At 43.3% G+C, this 19,722-nt stretch overlaps 1 protein-coding gene across 15 annotated transcripts in view; it reads right to left on the bottom strand.

The window, feature by feature from the left end:
- Positions 1-19,722, bottom strand: part of ANKS1B (ankyrin repeat and sterile alpha motif domain containing 1B) — a 1,331,756-nt gene that overhangs the window by 331,798 nt on the left and 980,236 nt on the right. For all 15 annotated transcript variants that reach the window (XM_075551114.1, XM_075551115.1, XM_075551116.1 and 12 more), the window contains one exon: positions 6,691-6,843. In XM_075551114.1, the coding sequence (XP_075407229.1) occupies positions 6,691-6,843 (153 nt within the window). The remainder of the gene's footprint in view (positions 1-6,690; positions 6,844-19,722) is intronic.

The following is a 19,722-nucleotide window of genomic DNA, read 5'->3' as shown; positions in this document are numbered from 1 at the left end:
AGTCATACAGGTACACAGGTTGGGTGTCTGCTCACCCCACTCCACCTCACAGCTGTACCTGTCCCTGGGTAAGAAATATCTGACTTATAGACAATTGGTCCTTGCCCTTGATTGCTATATAAACTTGCCCTCCCTTTGAAGTTTTGAACCTACCTCTCCAAAAACCAAACTCACAGCCCTGGAGTTGATTCTGACTCACGGTGACCCTGTAGGACAGAGGAGAACTTCCGCTGTGGGTCTACAAGATGGGAGGAGAGAGCCTCCTCTTTCTCTCGTGGAGCAGCTGATGGTTTCCAACAGTTTGAGCACGAAGTTAGCAGCCTGATGCACACCCCACAAACCACCAGGGCTCCTTACTGGCAATGCAGTCTACACCACAAGCCCTTCATGTGCCACACACGCAGCTCTCAAATCATCAAAAAGTCTCTGAGTCCTTCTTCTCTTGCCCTCAAATAAAGCTGAACAAGAACTGCATGCACGTGTTCTGACTTCGCCACAAACAGGGGAGCATCTCCGTGGTAGCTCGTGGGCTTCCCGTGGAGCAGAATTGGCTGACTCAGCTCATTTTCCCCTCATAGCTCTTTCTACTTAGGTGTGTAGGCCTCTGGCCCCCGTCTCCTGCTCCTTATGGCGTTATTCTCCTGATTAAAATCCTTTTAATGGCTCCCCACTGACTACAACAGTGATTTTCAAACCAGGCTGCACATTAAAATCACCTGGAGAGCTTTTAAAAACGATGCCTACATTTCAGCACCGAAGATTTTGATTCAATTGTAGGCATGGGGCCCTCGCCTTCAGGGAAGAAAAGAAATAGCATGGATATGCTTCCGGCCAGTATGCAAAGACAGAGATTGGATTGACCCGCATACTGAAGCCACCAAACACTCAGACCAAATGTATAAAACCGTGGTTTTGAGGACGTTGGACATTAAGCATGGAGGGATAATGACCCACAAGAGAGAGGGGGACACAAGCGAACAAAAACAGCCAAAGTGACTCTGACATTGGCTAGCTTATGACCTTGAGGGAAGCCCCAGGCTGTGATACAGAGAAGCAGCGAGAGTTGAGACTGGGAGCAGAGTTCAAAAAGGCTAAGGTGTGAAGAGTTTACGGAGCAGGGCGCCCGGGAGGAGACAGTGGATCCGCATGTGCATGGGAAGACAAACTGCGAACAAACAAAAGCCAGGCAACACCCTTTGGAAAGACTAGAAGAGAGAGAACTTGGATCTCAAACAAGACTGGGAACAGTTCCCAGCATTTAGACCAGAAACCCAGAAATTCAGAGTGCACTGATCATGTACTCAGAAGGGTCTTGCTCCCCATGGGAATGATAAACCCCACGTTAGAACAAGCTCTGGTGAGGCTCAACAACATTTAAAAGCCAGACCCAGAAGGATCAAGATGATTCTGTGGAACGTCACTTGCTCAAGACCATAGGGAAATAAATACACAACATGGAACATAGTAGAATTCATAATGTCTGCTGTGTAATAAAACCCACCAGCCTTGTAAACAACAACAACAACAACAAAAGAACCCACAATGAGGAGAAAAAGAAAACAAATCAACTTAGTACCACAGTGCTCCATTTAGCAGACCATGACATTCAAAGTTCTCATATGCTCTAGAAACTAGAAGAAAGGTTGAGGATATTAAACAAAAGCATTAGCCAAACCTGCTGCTGTTACTGATTCTGACCTCTAGTGACCCCACAGGGCAGAGAAGAACTGCCCCCCAGGATTCCCAAGGCTGTCATTTTTATGCAAGCCTATGGTCACATCTTTCTTCTGTGGAGCAGCTAGTGGGATTGAACCACCAACCTTTTGGTTAACATCTGATTGCTTAACCATTGTGTCACCAGCACTCCTAAAGAGAGACATAAAAAATATATTAATGACTCCCATCTAACTTCTGGAGATGAAAATTATAATCATGGAGATAAAAAATACACTGGATGGGAATCACAGCAGGTTAGATATCACAGAAGAAAAGATTCGTGAGCTTGAAGACATAGAAACAGAAACTACAAAATTAAGTTGCAGAAAGAAAGAACCCCAGAAAAAAAAAAAAAAGAACAGCATTGAGTTGTGAGGTAATTTCAGATGACCAAATCAATTGCTATCAAGTAAATTCTGACTCACAGAGACCCTATAGGGCAGAGAACTCGGTAAATCGTATGGGAGGCGACAGTCTCATCTGTCTTCCACTGAGCGGCTGGTGGGTTCCCACTAATTACCCTGTGGTTAGCAGCTCCACGTAACCGTTAATGCCACCAGGGTGCCAGGCAAACGACGCAGTACTCGTGCAATTGGAATTTTCAAAGGAGAGGAACGAGATGGGGAAGAGAGAAAATAGTATTTGAATCAATTCGGCCAATTTTAGCCCCCAAATTTGATGAAAACTCTAAAGCTCTGACCCAAGGAGCTCAACAAACTTCACACACAGGAAACACGAATGGAATAGACCAGAGCACTTCACAATCAAATTGGTACACGGGGTCACAGAGACAATGATCTCCGTTCTAATCGGGCAATTGATGAGTGAGTTCCCGCAGGTTCATGAGCAGCGATCCAAAATGCAGCCTCTGTTCTTTCTCCGTGCAAAGGGAAGGTGACAGAGGAAAAGCCAGAGACACATGGGGGCAATGGACTACTGGGTCACACAGTCCCCGCGCTCCACATCCCTGGGACCAGAAGAATGCTAGATGGTGCCCAGCTGCCATGGCGAATTGCTTTGACAAGGATCACAGAAGGCCCTGGATAGAGCGGGGGAAAATGTGGACCAAAAGAGACCAAACTTACTGGTAGGAGACAGTGAGGCCCCCACGGTGGTGGCCCTTACCTTTCAGACCCGGAACTGAACTCGCCTCTTTGTTAGAGGAACCAACCAGTGGGATCAAAAGGGCAGCATTTACCCAAGGACAACATTTAGAGGAATGGGAAATAAGTAGGGATGAAAAGAGGAAACACATGGAGAAAGTGGAATAAACGATAGTGCATTGAGGGGCTCCCCGCCTGCCCCAACACACGATGATACAGAATTCATCACATTGATCCTGAGTATTCATTATTGGTTCTTTATTGGAAGTATTTCCTTAGATGGCCAAGTCAGTGGGAAGAAAGGAATCATGGGTTTGAAATCTGCAAATGAACAGGTTGGACAACATCAAAATGTAGTTGGTTTTACCACAGTCCCCTTGGTAGCTGCACAGGGGTAAAAGAAATCAACACTGTTCTTCATACTTTTAATAATTGCTTGAAAATTAGATGACAGGTTATTTGCATGGTTCCTTAGATAATGTTATCTTTTTTCATTTTATCATTATTCATACATATTTCATGGGGAAAAGAAGTTGTTCTTTTATCTAAAATTCCTCCCATGCAGTGCTATTGAAGTTGTCCGTAACAGTAGGAACTATTCTTTAAAGTTGGTAATATTTTAGGCAAGTCTGAATAACATTTTAAGTTGAAACATAATTCATCTGTTTATGCACTGTTAACTAGTCTTTGATACTCTTATAACAAGTCTTTAGAGGTTACAGCAATTCGAGCTAAGGGGTTCCTCCAGCTAGCATCTGCAGACGAAACAATTTGTGTGACAACTGTCTACGTATTCCTATCTGAACACTAAAATATTTGCTACAAGATAAACGTGTGAGTAGTGGAAACGATATTATTAATGAGAGGGGCAGTCACAGGAGCACTGGTAAAACATCAGAATCTGAATATGAAGCATAGTCTGGGAATGCAAGAAATTATTGTTGGTGTCTATTTCATTCAGCCTAGACACACATGGGCTTGCAAAATTGGAAAAATAGCATGTCTCAAAGTTTCTCTGTGTTCAGTTTCCCCTTTTGACAATGCTGAGACTAAGAGAATTCTTGACATCCTGCCCCCCTCCAACCCGTAGGTAGCTTTGTGACTGAAATGCATACTGGTTTATTTAAATAACGTTGCTTTTGAAAGGCAGTAATGCATCCCATCAAGAAAACGGTGCCTGGGGACTTGGTGAAATATTGTACCTTCAAGTCACAGCTTTGCAATTCTGTTGAGTTCTCCTCTACTCCCTGGAAAAGTGTGAATAAACTTGCTATGCTCACTGACGACGTCCTCGTAGTGGTCTTAAGCAAGGGTGGCGCTGTATTAGGCAGGGCGCTTAATCAACAGTACTTACCGATCCAGATCAGCAGTGACCCTCCTCATTCTTTATTCTCTTCCCATCTGCCAGAACACCTCTGTGCCAAAGTGAGCCTAAGACTTAGACGTCTTATTACCTTTTTCATAGAACAATGGTGACTGGAGCCAATTGACTCCTTTAAATCGTCCCTAAAAGCTTAACTTTAAATCAAGGTGACTTGATAGTCCCTTTAGCCTAGGAAAAATCCCAAAGTAAACGATGGAATTTAATATAGGAATATTGGCCTCATAGATGATCTCATATTTGGATGGGTTCCCACTTTAGTTGAGATAATTACAATTCTGGAATTTGAGACTGCGCATTGCATTTGGCCTTTCACTTATTTCGGAGCTCAACAACTCCAGGCATCTACTGAACCACCCATGAACACCAGCTTTTGTGGGCATGGAGTTTTTGTTGTCTGATTCCTAAATCTAAAACCATAATGTTTGCTAGATCTGTAAATATATTCACAGAGGTCAGCTTGCAACTACCTCATTGTCAAGAGTCTATTTGCTCATGAAGCCATCATGAAGGATATGAAGTTCAATCAGCTCCAGGGAACGATACTGGGTTGGTGAGAGGCATGGATGTTGTGCTTGAGGCTAGAAGAAGCTTGGCTTCAGGGTCAGAGACCCAAGGACTCTATTTTCCAATTTGGTGACAAAGGCACTGCTCCCTGAATTGAAGTCAGATAGTATTATAGCGAATGTAGCTAAGAAGGCAACTCTTCAAGAGTCAGCCATCATTCTCTTTCAAATAAGTCCCTGAGCTTTGTGGGAAGTGGGAAACCAGTCCCTGAAGGGCAGTAGTATTCTCACTGCCCCTGCAGTCACTGCAGTTGTCACCAGACCCACCTAGAATACTAAGCAGGTATTTCCAAACTGCTGGTCCTCACAGCACTGGATAAAGTAAAGATCCACGCACACACCTTCCATCATACTTAGGTCTTTGGGATTTTGAAAGAGAGAGAGGGAGGGAAGGAGGGAGAGAGAGAGAAAGAGAGAGAGAGAGAGAGAGAGAGAGAGAGAGAGAGAGAGAGAGAGAGAGAGAGAGAGAGAGAGAGACGTTATGGAGGAGTCTTGCGTTGAGGAGAACTTTGTTGAAAGGTAATCTTTCCAATGGAGGGTGACTGTGGATGCCAGGGAGGCGAGTGACTCATGTGTTGCTTACTGCAAGTGTTATAGCCTGGAGCAAGATTATTCAGAAGATAAGCTCCACTAGTAACTGAAATACACCTGAACTTGGAAGCATGTGTGATCCATGGAAGCTAGCTCTTTAGCAAATGGCCAAGGGCACCTATGAGGTGAACCTGGGCTCCTACGTGCGGAACGGAAATTGTAGTTGGATGCAACCCCAAACCATGCAGTTTCAGTCCGTTCCATTGCCACGAGCACCGTGAAAGAAAGTGACCAGAGATGCTATTCTGTGAGCTTCGTGTAACATAAGGATAATGTTATAAGGGCTTAGCTCACACAAAGCTCTGAGGTACTTTGGGAAAATTAGGAGAAGGTATCAAGAATTTGTTCATTTAAAGTCTCCACTTAGATCTATGGACAATTTTTATAGGTTGTTCCAGAATATATTACTTCGTAAGACAGACTTTTCAAAGCAAAGAACCATTATTTACCCTGGCAAACTAAGTAGATGATATAGAATATAGAGAGACTAGATCTTTGGAGACAGTAGACAGAAGACTAGAGTAAAGGACCTTGAGCCATCAGAAATGTAGTTGCGCCATATTTTGGTTGATTAAAGCATTTCAATATTAGAATATGTAACTTAAAATCCAAAACATTTCCCTACATTCACTCTAAAAAAGAAATGTTCATAAAACCAAATATAGTTTGAATGTAGGGCCATTTAATGTTATGTTTTCAACTTCTTCTCTTCATGCATGCATCAGAAAAAAAATAACCATAAAAATGAAATGAAAAAGTCATTTATGCCAACGTGGCCTATCTCATTAGGTTTGAATACATGACAAATGTTGGTCAGTTTTTCAAGGCAATCTACGTCAAGTGCATATGTCAGACAGAGTCAACATAATGTTAGACACCAGCTCTAGAGAATCAGATCTGCTATTAAAACAGCCTAATTTATACGAACAACACCGCCTCTTAAAGCATAGGGCTTAGCAACAAAGAAATAGCAACAAAGAAATACAAAGCAGCAGAGAGAAAACTAAAAACCACACTTTTAATTTTTAGCACTGAATATGAACAAAGCCCAGAAGGGGAGCTGACTTGGTATTGTGCGCATATCCTGAACATAAACGGACAACAGTTTCCTCAAGTGGAAACCCCCCAAGTGCTTGGAAGTATTTCTTTGATCAAGCAAAACACCCTTGAAAATCCTCTCTTTATCTCTTCGCTCCTGAGATTGAACATTTAAGAGACAAGGATGTTGAAACGTACACGGAGTCCAGACAAACGCATCTAAAACCACGTGGTGTATACGTAAATCCTTTTGAGATGCCCAAATGACTAAGCTGCCATTAGGGTAACAACTTACATTAATGAGCTCAACCTCCCAGAGTTTTTTCAACAGGTCCATGGACGTGTAGCCGTTGATGAGGAAGGCTTTGGTGTAGTCGCCCAGTTCAATGGAATCCAGCCACTCCGCCACAGAGGTGGGATGGTAGCCATCGTGACCAATGGGTCGCATCTGCAATCAAGAAGATCACATTTAGGATTCATTTAAGCCGCTTGCCTTGTGTTCCAACAATAGAATGCATCTTGCCATCTGGGAATTTCTCCGACAGGAAGCAACACATCTTTCTGGATATAGGAAGAAGGGAAAAAAAATACATTATGCACAATTCTGAATCATTAATAATTTCCACGCTGAATTAGTTTTCAAAAACACACCAGAAAATTTCTAATTTAGCTGCCAGCTCAACCGCATACTTGAGAGAGCTAAATATGTCAAACTTCTGTCATAGACATTATTGGCGTTCTCTTGGCTGGAATTTTAACTGATGTCAGTTAAACAGGATTGATTGAATGCTGAAGGCACAGGGAACTGCACTCCCAAATGTAGGTGATAATTCTCATATGCACAAGATCAAAACATGTGAAAATACTGCAGACTTGAACATTCAAAAGGAATCAAGGCTTATGCGAGCCATGTATTATCTATAGGGAGAGCAAACACGCTGGAGGGACAGCCTCTGTGTTACGCCCATAAGCCAGGGGCTTCGGAGTGTTTGTGACCACGTGTTCCCGCATAGACTCCACAGCATGTCAGACCGGAACACAGAACGTGCTGGAAGACAGCCCTTTACGTTTTGTCAGTTCTATACAGAATATATGTTTGATATTTTAATTTCTTTCTCTAGGAGAACAAAGACATTCGACAGCAACATAACGTTTCTGAGTTTAAATTAGCGTGTGGAAGCAATTTAAGTAAGTGAAACTTGTGGATTTCAAAATGTGTATGGGATTGGTCTACTCCTTTTGATTTTACTTACAATTTTAGGCAAATTTACAGTGCTGGGTTTTTAAAAGCGATTCTCCTCTAAACTCAGGGCTGCTTTGCATGCACTGCCATATGGCTTAATACTTCACTTATTAACGACAGCTGACACCCCATCAGTCTGAAGCCATCCTTCAGTGAAATCCATGATGGCAACAGCCACGCTGAGCAGATAGAGCATAGATTTTTCCTCCCATATCAGATTCGAGGAGATAACTATTAATGGAAATCTATATGATTCTATGTGATTTGTGAGCAGGGGGAAGATTAGCTGGGCCATCAGGGATTCAGATTTCAGTCTTAAGCAGGTGAGGCTTTCTACTACTGTGCAGACTTCTCCTTTTTCAGATTCCCCTGACTCCTCGATTTTAAAAGTTACTTTCTCTCCTGGCTGCTTCGCTGCGGCTGTACTCCCCGGTCTAATTTCCATCTTGGTGCTCACATGTCCCCTGCTATGAAGTTACTTTGCAATCATTATGCACACTAGCGTCGGAACCGTATTTATTGCAAATGTTCTTGCTCATCGCAAAACAGACCTTGGAGACTAACCAAGGGCCTTCCTGTCAAGCTGCCTAGAGTATCTTCTGGAAGATAGAGATATTCTTTAAGGCAATCCCATATGGTTTGTCCATGTACTAGAAATCTTTGATAGTGTCTGCTACATATGCAAACATTTAAGGAAAATTCCCTCCGCCCAAACCCTGCTGCCCTGTCTGGGACGTGAGGCATGTTTCCAACAGGGAATGTATATTCCTGTCCTCCTAACTGCAGTTGATTAAGCCAGGGAGGGGAATACTCAGTCCAGGAATGCCCATCAAAAAGATGAGCCAGATACACAACCCAATATGGGTGAACCTTGAACACATCGCGCAGACTGAAATAAGCCAGTCACAAAAGGATTAACACTATATGGTTTCTCTTCCACGAAACAGACAAAGAAGTGCAAGCCAAAGCTTATTCCTGGTTACCTGGAGTGAGCGGAGGTAGAAAGGGGAATTATTTTAGGGGGTACACATCTCTGTCCATGGTGATGGAATAATTTGGCAAAAGATAGAGAGGATGGTTGCACAACATGTATAGTGTCTCTCATTCATGTAACATGGTTGAATTATCAATTATTTTGTTATGTAAACTTTTACCACAATTAAAAAAATCGGACAGGAATCTAAGAGCCACCCTACTTAGATTCCCCATTAAGGAATTTAGAATTGAGAAGTTGAGGAACCCAGGCACTTAGTGTCAAAACAAGAGCTAACAAGACCTCTTGAGAGATGACATGACGTGGAGCCAGAGCCAGGTAGATGGGGACAGTTCAAAGCCATGTGTAAGCGGAGGTTGTCGATGGGTTAGTTGAGTAAGCTGCAAAAGTATTGCATGTGTCTGAGATATCATTAAGAAACATCTTTGCTGAAGGCAGATATTGGGAAAATAAAAAGACCACTTCTTTATCTCACTGAAGGTGGATAAACTCAGTAAAGGGGTTACTCCTCTAAGACAGAGTCTCTGAGACCAACCTTAAGGAGGTGAGAGGGAAGGTAAGATTGAGTGGGAGGGGAAGAAACACTGGCTGGGCAGTGAGCAAAGGGGACGTGAGCCTGGAAGTGAGTACACAAAAGCCTGCAGGAGGGATCTGAATCCCTACACAACTCCTTCAAGACATGCTGAACTCTAATGGCTACCGAACAAAGAGCAGAGAACAAAACAGCTCTACCCTTCGTGAAAATGATAACTCTCAATTAAAAAATGCAAAAAGAAGACCAATAAATTAAGAAGGCTCGATCTACCTTGAAGATAGAAGACTCCAAATGAAGGTACAACATTCAATTGACACATATTTAATGGTATGCACGATGGTTTCTGTGCTGCCACAGTGATTTCTTCCACAGCAGTTGTCCCATCTGTCCCTTCTGTTCTGTGCCTCCTGCCACTCCGCAGTGTAGGTTCTGGTGTGCTCAGGCAAAAACGAATGCAATATCCTTCCATGTGGTTTCCTACCTCTCTCACAGCTTGCCAGACCTGTCTTCTAAAAACACAGGCCTTTGGTCAACTCTGGCACAGAAACCTGTAGTAGCTCCTTCTTGATAAAAGTCCCAATGTCCCATTCCAGCATACAACGCTGGTTGAGATTAGATGCAACGCATCTTCTTAATTGCCTACTACTCTGCTATGTGTATCCTAGTCTGAGTGATCAGCCACTTGCGCGTGTCTATACAGTGTGTTAAATTGATTGCTTTCCCCTGAACGTGACCTATGCAAAGTTACATTCAAATCCCGGTCAGTCTCATTTTCCATGCTGGGATTGCCTTAGTCCCTGTTTCTGGAGTGTCTTCTCCAGACTGGCTCTCTTTGTGAGTTCTAAGATCCAAATTCCCAATCGTTTGTAGACATGCACTAGATATCAACAACACAATTAAGAAATAAATACATCATCTGCAGCTCGCAGGACTGCCCTTCCTCTGGTTTCTGTCTCAACTGATGGGGGTACTAACACTCTGTTCCCTAGTAGACACTTAGGGATCATTTTACTTTCTCTTTCCTCTTACTGTCATATCCAAGTAGGCAAACAACGCTTACAAATTTAGTTTCTAAAATGTCTTTCAATTCATTTCTGATCCTAAATTTTAGAGTCTAGAATGGATCTAACAATTCCAACAATACAACATATTTATTGAAGGATCTTTGGCAAGTTATATAACAAGTTTGGGGCCCAGTTTCCTTTTTCCTTTTTTTTTTAACCCACGTAAAGTAACATCTACTTCAAGTGTTTGAAAAGGTTATATTATGTAATGTACGTAAATTGCCTGGCACAGCACTTTGACTATAATAGATATTCAATAACTCTCATTACTCTTCCTTCCCCACTGCTTAAATTAAGTCCATGGACATTTTAAAATTGTATAATAGTCTGTCCCTTGGATGCTAATCCTTTGAACTCCCCATCAAAACTTTTCTCTCCTCCCTCTTCCCTCCTTTCTTCTTTTAGCTTTCCCGGCACGTTTCAGGGAATATCCATGTCAGCTAATTGCTCTGCCCTCCTGGCCCTTAGCTGAGAGTTGTTTTTTCAGAGCACATCGAATAAGCTTGCTTTAGGAGACTGAAGTATTCTTTCTCCTTCTTCACCCTCTTCTCGCATCAGAATTATATTTCTGTGCCCGGAGCCAAGTGATTTGCTTCGCCTCCCCTTGTGGCTGGGCTTGCTTCCTTGACCCATTGATGTTGGCCATGTGACTCAGGTCACCAGTGAACTGTGGGCAGAAGTATCACTGTGCTCAAGTTTCTAGATAAGGTCTCCAGGCTCCTGTCATCTGTCATCCATTCTTTTGTGTTCGTGTAGAGAAAGTCCCAGGCTCGTGCACAAACCTATTCTAACCAAAATCCTGGCGTCTAGCTGGATGGAGCTCAGCCAAGTCTAGCTGAGGTCAGCTGGACCACAGATGAACCCGGAACTCAGGAACACACACACACACACACACACACACACACACGCACACATATGCATGCACACACACACTTTCAAATGAATGAAATTTTGGCATACAGTTGATATTCATTATTTGAGGATTTTGGGGGGAAATTTGCTTACCCACAGGGAATTATTTGTAACCCCCTCCAAATACTAACAGTACTTTTTGGCAGTCATTTAGCGACATGTCCAGAACAGTAAATAAATAATAATAATAAACAAATCCCCTGCTGTGTGTGCCTTCTCAGTTGAGGCTGAACCAGGGGACGGCTCTGCCCTCTTATTTCAGCTCTCCTACTCTCGAAAACATCCTGTGCGCTCTATTTGGTGCCATGATTTTAGAATCTTTGTGCTTACTGTGGATGATTTTGATCTTTAAATGCCTCCTACCCCCACAAAGTGCATTACTTAAGTGGTATCTAATGTTCCTAAGCACAGAAAGGTCTTATTGAGAAAGTATGTGTTAGATTAACTTCATTCAGGCAGGAGCTATAGTGTTGCTGACTACGAATTCAATGTTAAAGAATCAACACTGTAGAGCAAACAAGGCGTCTCCAAACTGAGACACACGTAAAACAATGCGATGTATTGACTGGCCCATGAAATGTTGTGACCAGATGCCCAAGAGCACTAACCCTGAATTTTCCCAGGAGCAACAGTTTATGAGTCTGTTGAACTCTTGGGCCACTGTGAATTGATGGCAACAAACAACAACAAGGATGCACTGTCCTCGCAGTAAATATCCCTGTCGCTGCTCATGCCATTCCCTCTGCTGGGAAGGTGGTTATCTCTCCTCTTCTGTTGAAATTCTAATCGGCCTTAAAAGGTCTTGTTTAAGTATTATCTCTTCTGTGAAGCCTTCGTCAGTGTTACCCGTGGTCCTAAGTGAGTTAAAATTAACCATACCTTCTGCTATATTTCTGTATAATTCTATTAAGAGAACAACAACAAAACAACCCACTACCATCAAGTCAATGCCCACCCACAGGGACCCTATTCAGGGTTTCTGAGGTGGAAACATCGGATAGAAGCAGAGAGACAGCTTCGGCTTTCTCCCATGGAGTGACTGGCGGGTTTGAACCACTGACTTTGTTGTTGGCAGTCCAATGTTTACCTGACAATTCACCAGGGCTCCTTAAATCTATTCTACTACCTAATAAAAGCTGCTCTCTGTTATAGACAGAAACATATCTGTTGCCTTAGTTCTTGTTGGCGTAGTGGTTATGTGTGGGGCTGCTAACCTCGGTGTTAGCAGTTCTGAACCCCCGGCTGCTCTGTGAGAGAAAGACGAGGCTTTCCATTCCCATAAAGTTAGAGTCCCAGAAACTCCCGTCAGAATCGGCACCATGGCAGCAAGTGATCCTTTTGGTCCCTTAAGTGTCTAGCAGATCTTTCCACACGTGGCAGGTGTTCTGAATGCATATTAAGCTAAAACATCAAACAAACACAAGATAGAGTGATGGATTTCTTTGGGAGGAATGGTAAACAATTGTGGGGGAGACTTGCATACTTGTATCCTTCATTTTATGAAATTAAAGTCAATTTTTAGGGTTTAGCACTGACATTCACTGTTTGCGCTTTAAGAGGCGGAGTTGTGGGCAAAGAAGTAGATACTCATAAAAGAGGGTCACAACAAGGCAGCGTCTTTCAACTAACTGACTTCTAAAGGCTGGGGATACAACTGAGCCGGGCCAGAAACTAGAGAGAGTAGTGAAACTGCAGTCTCAGGAAAGTTTTGAAATATTTTATCAACCCTTTTCCTAGTAGCTCTTGGTGTCTTGTCGTCCCACCTAAAAGTGCACTGACATCATCCGAGAGCCTCTCAAAGGTACCTGGCCTCTGGGAGATGGCACAGTGAATGTCAAGGATGATACTGTGCACAAAAGACACTGCTCTGTGGAGTGTAGGGCTTAAAAAATTGTCCCCATGAGCTAGGTATGAGACGTGTTTTCGGGTACAAAAGAGATGCCATCTCAAATATAATTTAGGGAGAACATTGATTAAATCTTGCAAGAAACAAAGGCAACGCCAAAACACAGAATGCAGTATCTGGATAAAGGAGGCCATTTGCTTGAGGTCAAAATGGTGTCGAAGGATTCATAGCCACGCAACTGCTTAAATAAGGGATGGGACACACAGGAAATTGTCTCAAACCCACGATTAATGGCAGGTCAATACATCACAATTATAGTTGGGCCTGAAGGAACAGGACCAAGACAGGACATGTACATTATGTTAGCTAGAAGGGCCTATAGGATTGGTCTAAGGCCTTCTGACCACGGCGGTCAGGGCGAGACTGATAGGGCATGGTTCATCACTATGAGACCCCCTGTACTGTCCCCAGTACAGTGACCTCCACCAAGGACATACCTAGTCAAGCCCCTAAGAGAGAGACTGCCCTTCCTGGGCTGGCCAGAGTGGGTAGACATTATTTATTTTCCAAGGTACTCTGCCTTAGGGCAAGGTTATCTACATTCTTGATATTAATGATCAGAAAGAATCCAAAGGAAGCTTAATCTCGTTGAAGACCTTGCACATAGATCCATAGCACTTTGCCAAGTGAGTGCTCAGAATTTAAACTCTAATACAGGCAGTTGACCAGGATCTGAGACTACCTCAACAAGAGTAGCTCATTTAAAAATATTTATGTAGGAAAAAAGAAAAGTTAAAAACCCATTGACCTACAAGATATTATGTCACATTCAACCTGAGATGGGCTTCTTGCCCTAAAGTCAGTTTTTCTTTTTCTTTGTTTTTTGGTCTTTTCACGAGCTGGAATATCAGTGCCTGCAACCAAGCTTTGACCAGATATGTGTAATGTACTATGTAATACAAAATAATACCCTATAGCTTGTGAAACTTCTAATTTTGATGAATAATGCATACAAATTACAAGGAGAACCTTGTTAGCATGTAGATTCCAATTCAACAGCTGGGAGGGAGAATCTGAAATCCAGCATTTTGAAGAAGCTAGGATTGCTGATTTCATAGTCCATTGACATCACTTTGAGCAACGATGCTTTTTAGAAGATATAGAGCATCTGGTAGAAAGTCCTAGATCCTTGCAGAATTGCATACATTGAGTTAATTTGTACGCTGGATTGTTCATTTCAAGAGTAGTACATGAGAGAAATATATGTGTCTATTTTTTTCCTCCAGAAGAGGTATATATAGGTCTCTAACTTAAAGTGTAACTAAAGCAAATGATAGAAATGATAAAGTGAACAAGCTGAACAGAAAATTTCAGAGGGGAGCTGGAGGAGATTAATTAAATTATTATAATGAAATGTGAAAATTCCTGAAGTTAGAATAACAAAAGGAAGGACACAATCAAAATATCTTAAATGGGAAGAATTAAAGAAGAAATCCAAGCCTCAAGTTGTACTACTGAAAGATTCTATGGGTAAAATACTGGGCAGTGCACTCTCAGTCAGTGCCATCAAGGCAATGCTGACTCCCACTGACCCCCTGTGGGTTTCTGAGACTCTAACTGCTTATGAGGGGACAAAGCCTAGTCTTTCTTCCTCAGAGCTACTGGTGTTTTTGAACTGCTGACCATGCAGATTGCAGCCCACCATGTAACCACTACACCACCAGGGCTCCAGGAAGCAAGAAAAGAAGGTAGAAGGAATGCACAGAATCACTGTAGCAAAATGAACTAGTCATCATTGAACCATCTCAATAGATAGCATATAAACAAGACCAGTGATACTGATGGAATAAATCCAAGCTGTACTGAAGGCATTAGCCAAAAAGCAGCCTCCAGGAATTGATGGAGTACCAACCGAAAAGTTTCAAGAAGCCGATGGAGCACTGGAAGCACTCACTAGTCTGTAGCAAAAAGTTTGGAAGACAGATACCTGGTCAACTGACTGGAAGAGATCCATATTTATGCACATTCCAAAGAAGCTGATTCAACAGAATGCTCACATTGTAGAACAATCTAATTAATATCCCTTACAGGTAACATCGTGCTGATGATCATCTAACAATGGTTGCAGCAGTTCCTTGACCGGTCGCTGTCAGAAATTCAATCTGGATTCATAAGATGGCATCCAACCGCACTGCCATCAAGTCGATTCTGACTCATAGGAGCCGGTAGGACAGGCTAGAATTGCTCCCCTAGGTTTCTCTGCCCACCTAGGTTATTCTTTATGAGAGTAGGAAGCCCTGTCTTTCAACCATGGAGCAGCTGGTGGTTTATAACTGTTGCCCTGGTGCTTAGCAGCTCCATTCACACTAATCTATCAGGACTCTGAAGATGGCATTGTATGAGGGATATCATGTGCTAAGTCAGTTCGACCTTGGTTGAAAGCAGAGAACCTAAAAAAGGTGGTACTCGTGTTTTATTATGTGACTTGTGAATACATAAGCATTTAAGTGGGTGGATCATAACAAACCATGGATAGATGACATTGAGAAGAATGGGGATTTCAGAATACTTCATTGTGCAGATTGAGTATCTATACATGGACCAAGGGTAGCCATTCAAACATGACAAGGAAATCCTGTGTGGATTAGAAGCAGAAAAGGTGTGTGCCAGGACTGTAACCTTTCACCATGCTATTTAATCGGTATGCTTAACAAAGAATCCAGAAGCTGGATTATATGAAGAATCACATGGCACGGGGATGGGAAGAAGGCTTACTAACAAGCATTGTAAAATTGGGGGATAAATCTGGATAGATGTGTAATTTGGGGGCTATTTGCAGATAGACTCCCCCTCCGCTTTCTAGTTGAACGGCCTTGCATGAACTCCTCCGTCTTCCTTGACATCCACTTTTCTGATTAGCAATGTGAGAAATAAAAGACTATCCCTCTCGGGGGGATGGGGCGGGGTGTGTGTCGGGGGGAAGAGCTGATACCAAGGCTCAATAGAAAGTAAATGTCTAGAAAAGAATGAGGGCGACATTTGTATAAACATGCCTGATTCAATTGATGTGTGGATTGTTATGAGTTGTACGAGCCTGCAATAAAATGATAAAAAAAAGACTATCCATCTCTGAGGGTTGTCATGTATTCAATAAGTGATTGCAAGTAGAGTTAAGCGCAGGACCCGGAACATAAAAGCACTCAGTAAGTATAGGTATTTTTAGGGGAGCTAAAATCATGTATGGATGAGACTACAGAGAGAGATTTTGTAGTGTGATCAAAGAGGTAGCCTGAGGAAGAACCAACATTTTAGATACATAAGGAGACATTATTAAGAATTATACCCATACAACAGAAATGTGAGTGAGGGGAGACAGTGGATGGTGTAAGATATGAAAATAATAATGTATAATTTATCAGGGGTTCACGAAGGTGGGAGGGTAGAGGAGGGGGCAAAAAAGAGGAGGTGCTACCAAGGGCTCAAGTAGAAAGAAAATGTTTTGGAACTGATGATGGTCACGTATGTACAAATGTGCTGGATACAATTGATGTGTGCATTGTTATATGAGCTGAAAGAGCCTCCAATAAAAATGATTTATTAAAAGCAAACAGAAAAAGAATTATACCCCAACAGAAAAACCAAAGCCATTTGCATTGAGTTGGTTTTGACTCACACTGGTCATATGTGGTTCAGCGCAGAACTGCGGTCCACGGGGTTTTCAACGGCCGACTCACGTGGAAGGAGTGGCACTAATGTGCTGTGACTGGCCGCTAATCTAAAGGTTGGTAATTCAAACCCGCCCAGCATCTCTATGGAAGGCAGCCTGGAAATGAGCTTCCATAAAGATGGAAAAGAATGCCATTTTACTCTTTAACACATGGGGTTGCAGTGACTCAGAATCCTCTTGCTGGTAAGAAGTTTGGCTTTTGTGTTTGAGCTCCTGGAATCAGACACAATTCACCAAACTCACTGCCAACCCATTGATTCTAACTCAAAGCAATCTTATAGAGGACAGAGACCACACCGGGGGGGGGGGGAGGGGCACAGAAAGGCATAGCCAGGGCAAGAGGTGGGCGAAATAGAGTTTCAAGGAGGAAGGAGAAATGTCTGCGCATTCTAGCAAACAGGACGTCAGACTAATTATTGGAAAGAGTAGAGAAGCCAGGCTCCACTGGGCTGAGATGTGGATCAGGGTTGAGAAGCAGAAAGTGCGAGTGCTATATAAGTTGTTCCTTTAAAGATTTTTTTATGAGAAGAGAAAGAGAGAAATAAAGACCAGAAAGATTTAAAAAAATTAGAAGAAGGTAAAAAGTGAGAATTATCAGGACTTACAAAGAAAGTTTGAGTTGCATAGAGGGACTGACTTTTGCTTGGAGAGTTTGCTCACCTTTCATGAACGTTGAGGTACCCTGGTCACAGAGTGGGTTAGTATTGGGCGGCTAACCACAAGGTTGGTGATTCAAATCCGCCAGCTACTCTATGGGAGAAAGATGAGGCTTTCTGTTTCTATAAAGATTTTGAAAACTTGGAGCATGTTCTTTGTCCTATTGGGTAGTTATGACTTGGCATTAAGTCGATGTCAGTGGATTTAGTTTGTTAGCTTTGGTTTCATGGATATTGCCGAGATGAGGTGCTGTGTTGGAACTTTGTGTCTGGTGTTGATAATCTTTGAGTCAAAGACTGTAAGGGTCCTGGAAGCTACTGACTTAAACTTGATGGGAGCTAGATCCCGGTATGTGATGTATCGGGGATGGTCCTCATGTGGGCAAGGGATGCTATCCTACTTCCCCTGTCTACAAACATACAAGCCTATCATTTACATATACACGCTTATGCCGACGGACTTCACTTACCAGGCCTGCCTACTTAAGCATGCCTATGAAGCTTCAATGGACCGTGTCTTCTCTTGTTCCACTTCGATGCACTTAGTACTCTCAGACTCCCTGATAGGACTCTTGTAGCTCGGACCACTGATACCATCCGGTTCCGCCTTCTATTCTAGTTCTTTCTATCTGCTCCTGCTCTGCCCTGCTGCTATTCTGGATTTGGACTGACACAGCCCGGAAATAAATCAGGACAAGTGGTGCCAGCAGACAGTGTGCTGTGACGTTCAAACGCAGGTCGATCAAGTAGTGGGAGGATCAAGACTCTGGCAGGGCTGAGACCTGGGCTTAGACATCACTGACACTTTCATCCGCGGCTCAAAAGCAGCGCTTGAACATGAAAGAGAGAGGCATACCCACTGACCACCGAGGGCTTATCTCAGAGCACCTTCGCTGGGAGACACGTGTCTAGAAAACAGGTTGCATTCTGAACACTAATACAATCCCAGGTGATTTCACAAATATCTCGTTGGCCTGGGAGTTTAGGTCCTCTTTGGGAAAGTGCCCTTTGGTGCCTTCCAGAGGAACAGAAAGCACGACTAGACTGAGGCTAAGGTCGCAGAGCAAGGTGTGTGGGAGAAAGTCTCTGGGCCGTGTAGCTGCAGCATGAGAAGAAGGACATGTACCATGAACCGGCTTGCTGCTTAAAGCCCTTTTGTTTAGGAGCAGACTCCGTTATGGATACAGTCTCTGTCAAAGAATAGGGTGAAACCTGCACCCCAGTGACTAAAATGAGGGATGAGAACTGTGCTTGGATGTCACCAAGGAGTCACAACTGCAGATAGCAGAGCTGCCTCCTTTTCCACCTCCCACCGAGCCTGGTCGGTTTTCCGGGTTCTTGAGTGTTTAGACAGCTGAGGATTCCTATGGCTTCAGGCAAGGCGGGGGGTGGTGGTGGTGGGGGGGTGAAGGGACACTCTCTGGGTACTGTGCGGCACACGATTTAGAGAGCGACGCACAGCGAAATGCTTTGGATTGAGCGCTGCCTCTTGATGTCTCTTGCTTTCTGTTGCACCAGTTAAAAAAACAAGTTAAGGTCTAGCTCAGAGACAGCCGGCAGGATCCTTCATTTGGACAAGTCTTAGATCATAGAGTAAGCTGCAAGTGGAGGCATGGGCCCAAGGAGTTGAGACACAAGAAATGGTTCAAAGGCATATTGGTCATCCATTTCCAAGAGCCCAGAACAGGCAAGCTGGTGAAGGAAATAGAACCAGTAGCCAAACAAGTGTCGATTATAGCCACTCTGGATTGGGGGCACTCTATTGGGTCAAAGGCGCTGATCATAACAGGTTCCATAAATCATGATGGAAAAACTTACCAAGATAACAGCAGCAATTACCAGACAATCTCTTTATTGCTGTGCAAGTGAGCAGACTGTGGGTCTCCCCTCATCCACCCGCAGCTTTACTTGCACACCCATAGAGAAATTGCTCTCTGCAGCAGCATCTGAGAATAGCTACCTGCCACGTGAAATCTATGTGGGTTGCACAGAAAGACACCGATAGAGTCACGCCTGTGGTATTGTGGGGCGCATTCCAGACTACCACCATAAAGTCGAGGGCACAATAAAGCAAGTCACATGACTTCTTCAGTTTCCCAGCACATATCAAAATTATGGGTACACCCTACTGTAGCAACAGCATCATGAGAATGTTTGAAACATTGGAAGGATTCCCACGCTGTGACACAGAGACACACAGAGAGCACCTGCTGCTGGGGAAAAATGGCACCAACAGCCATACATGACACAAGGCTGTCACAAACCTCCCACCTCTAGCCAATGCTCTTATCTGAGAAGTGCAGGGCCGTGAAGTACACCCACAAGATCTGCCGAGACCCACACATTCACA

Source organism: Tenrec ecaudatus, chromosome 6, assembly GCF_050624435.1.
Source record: "Tenrec ecaudatus isolate mTenEca1 chromosome 6, mTenEca1.hap1, whole genome shotgun sequence".
Taxonomy (NCBI): Eukaryota; Metazoa; Chordata; class Mammalia; order Afrosoricida; family Tenrecidae; genus Tenrec; species Tenrec ecaudatus.
Note: the sequence above shows the minus strand (reverse complement) of the source record. Positions and strands in the feature narration are given on the sequence as shown.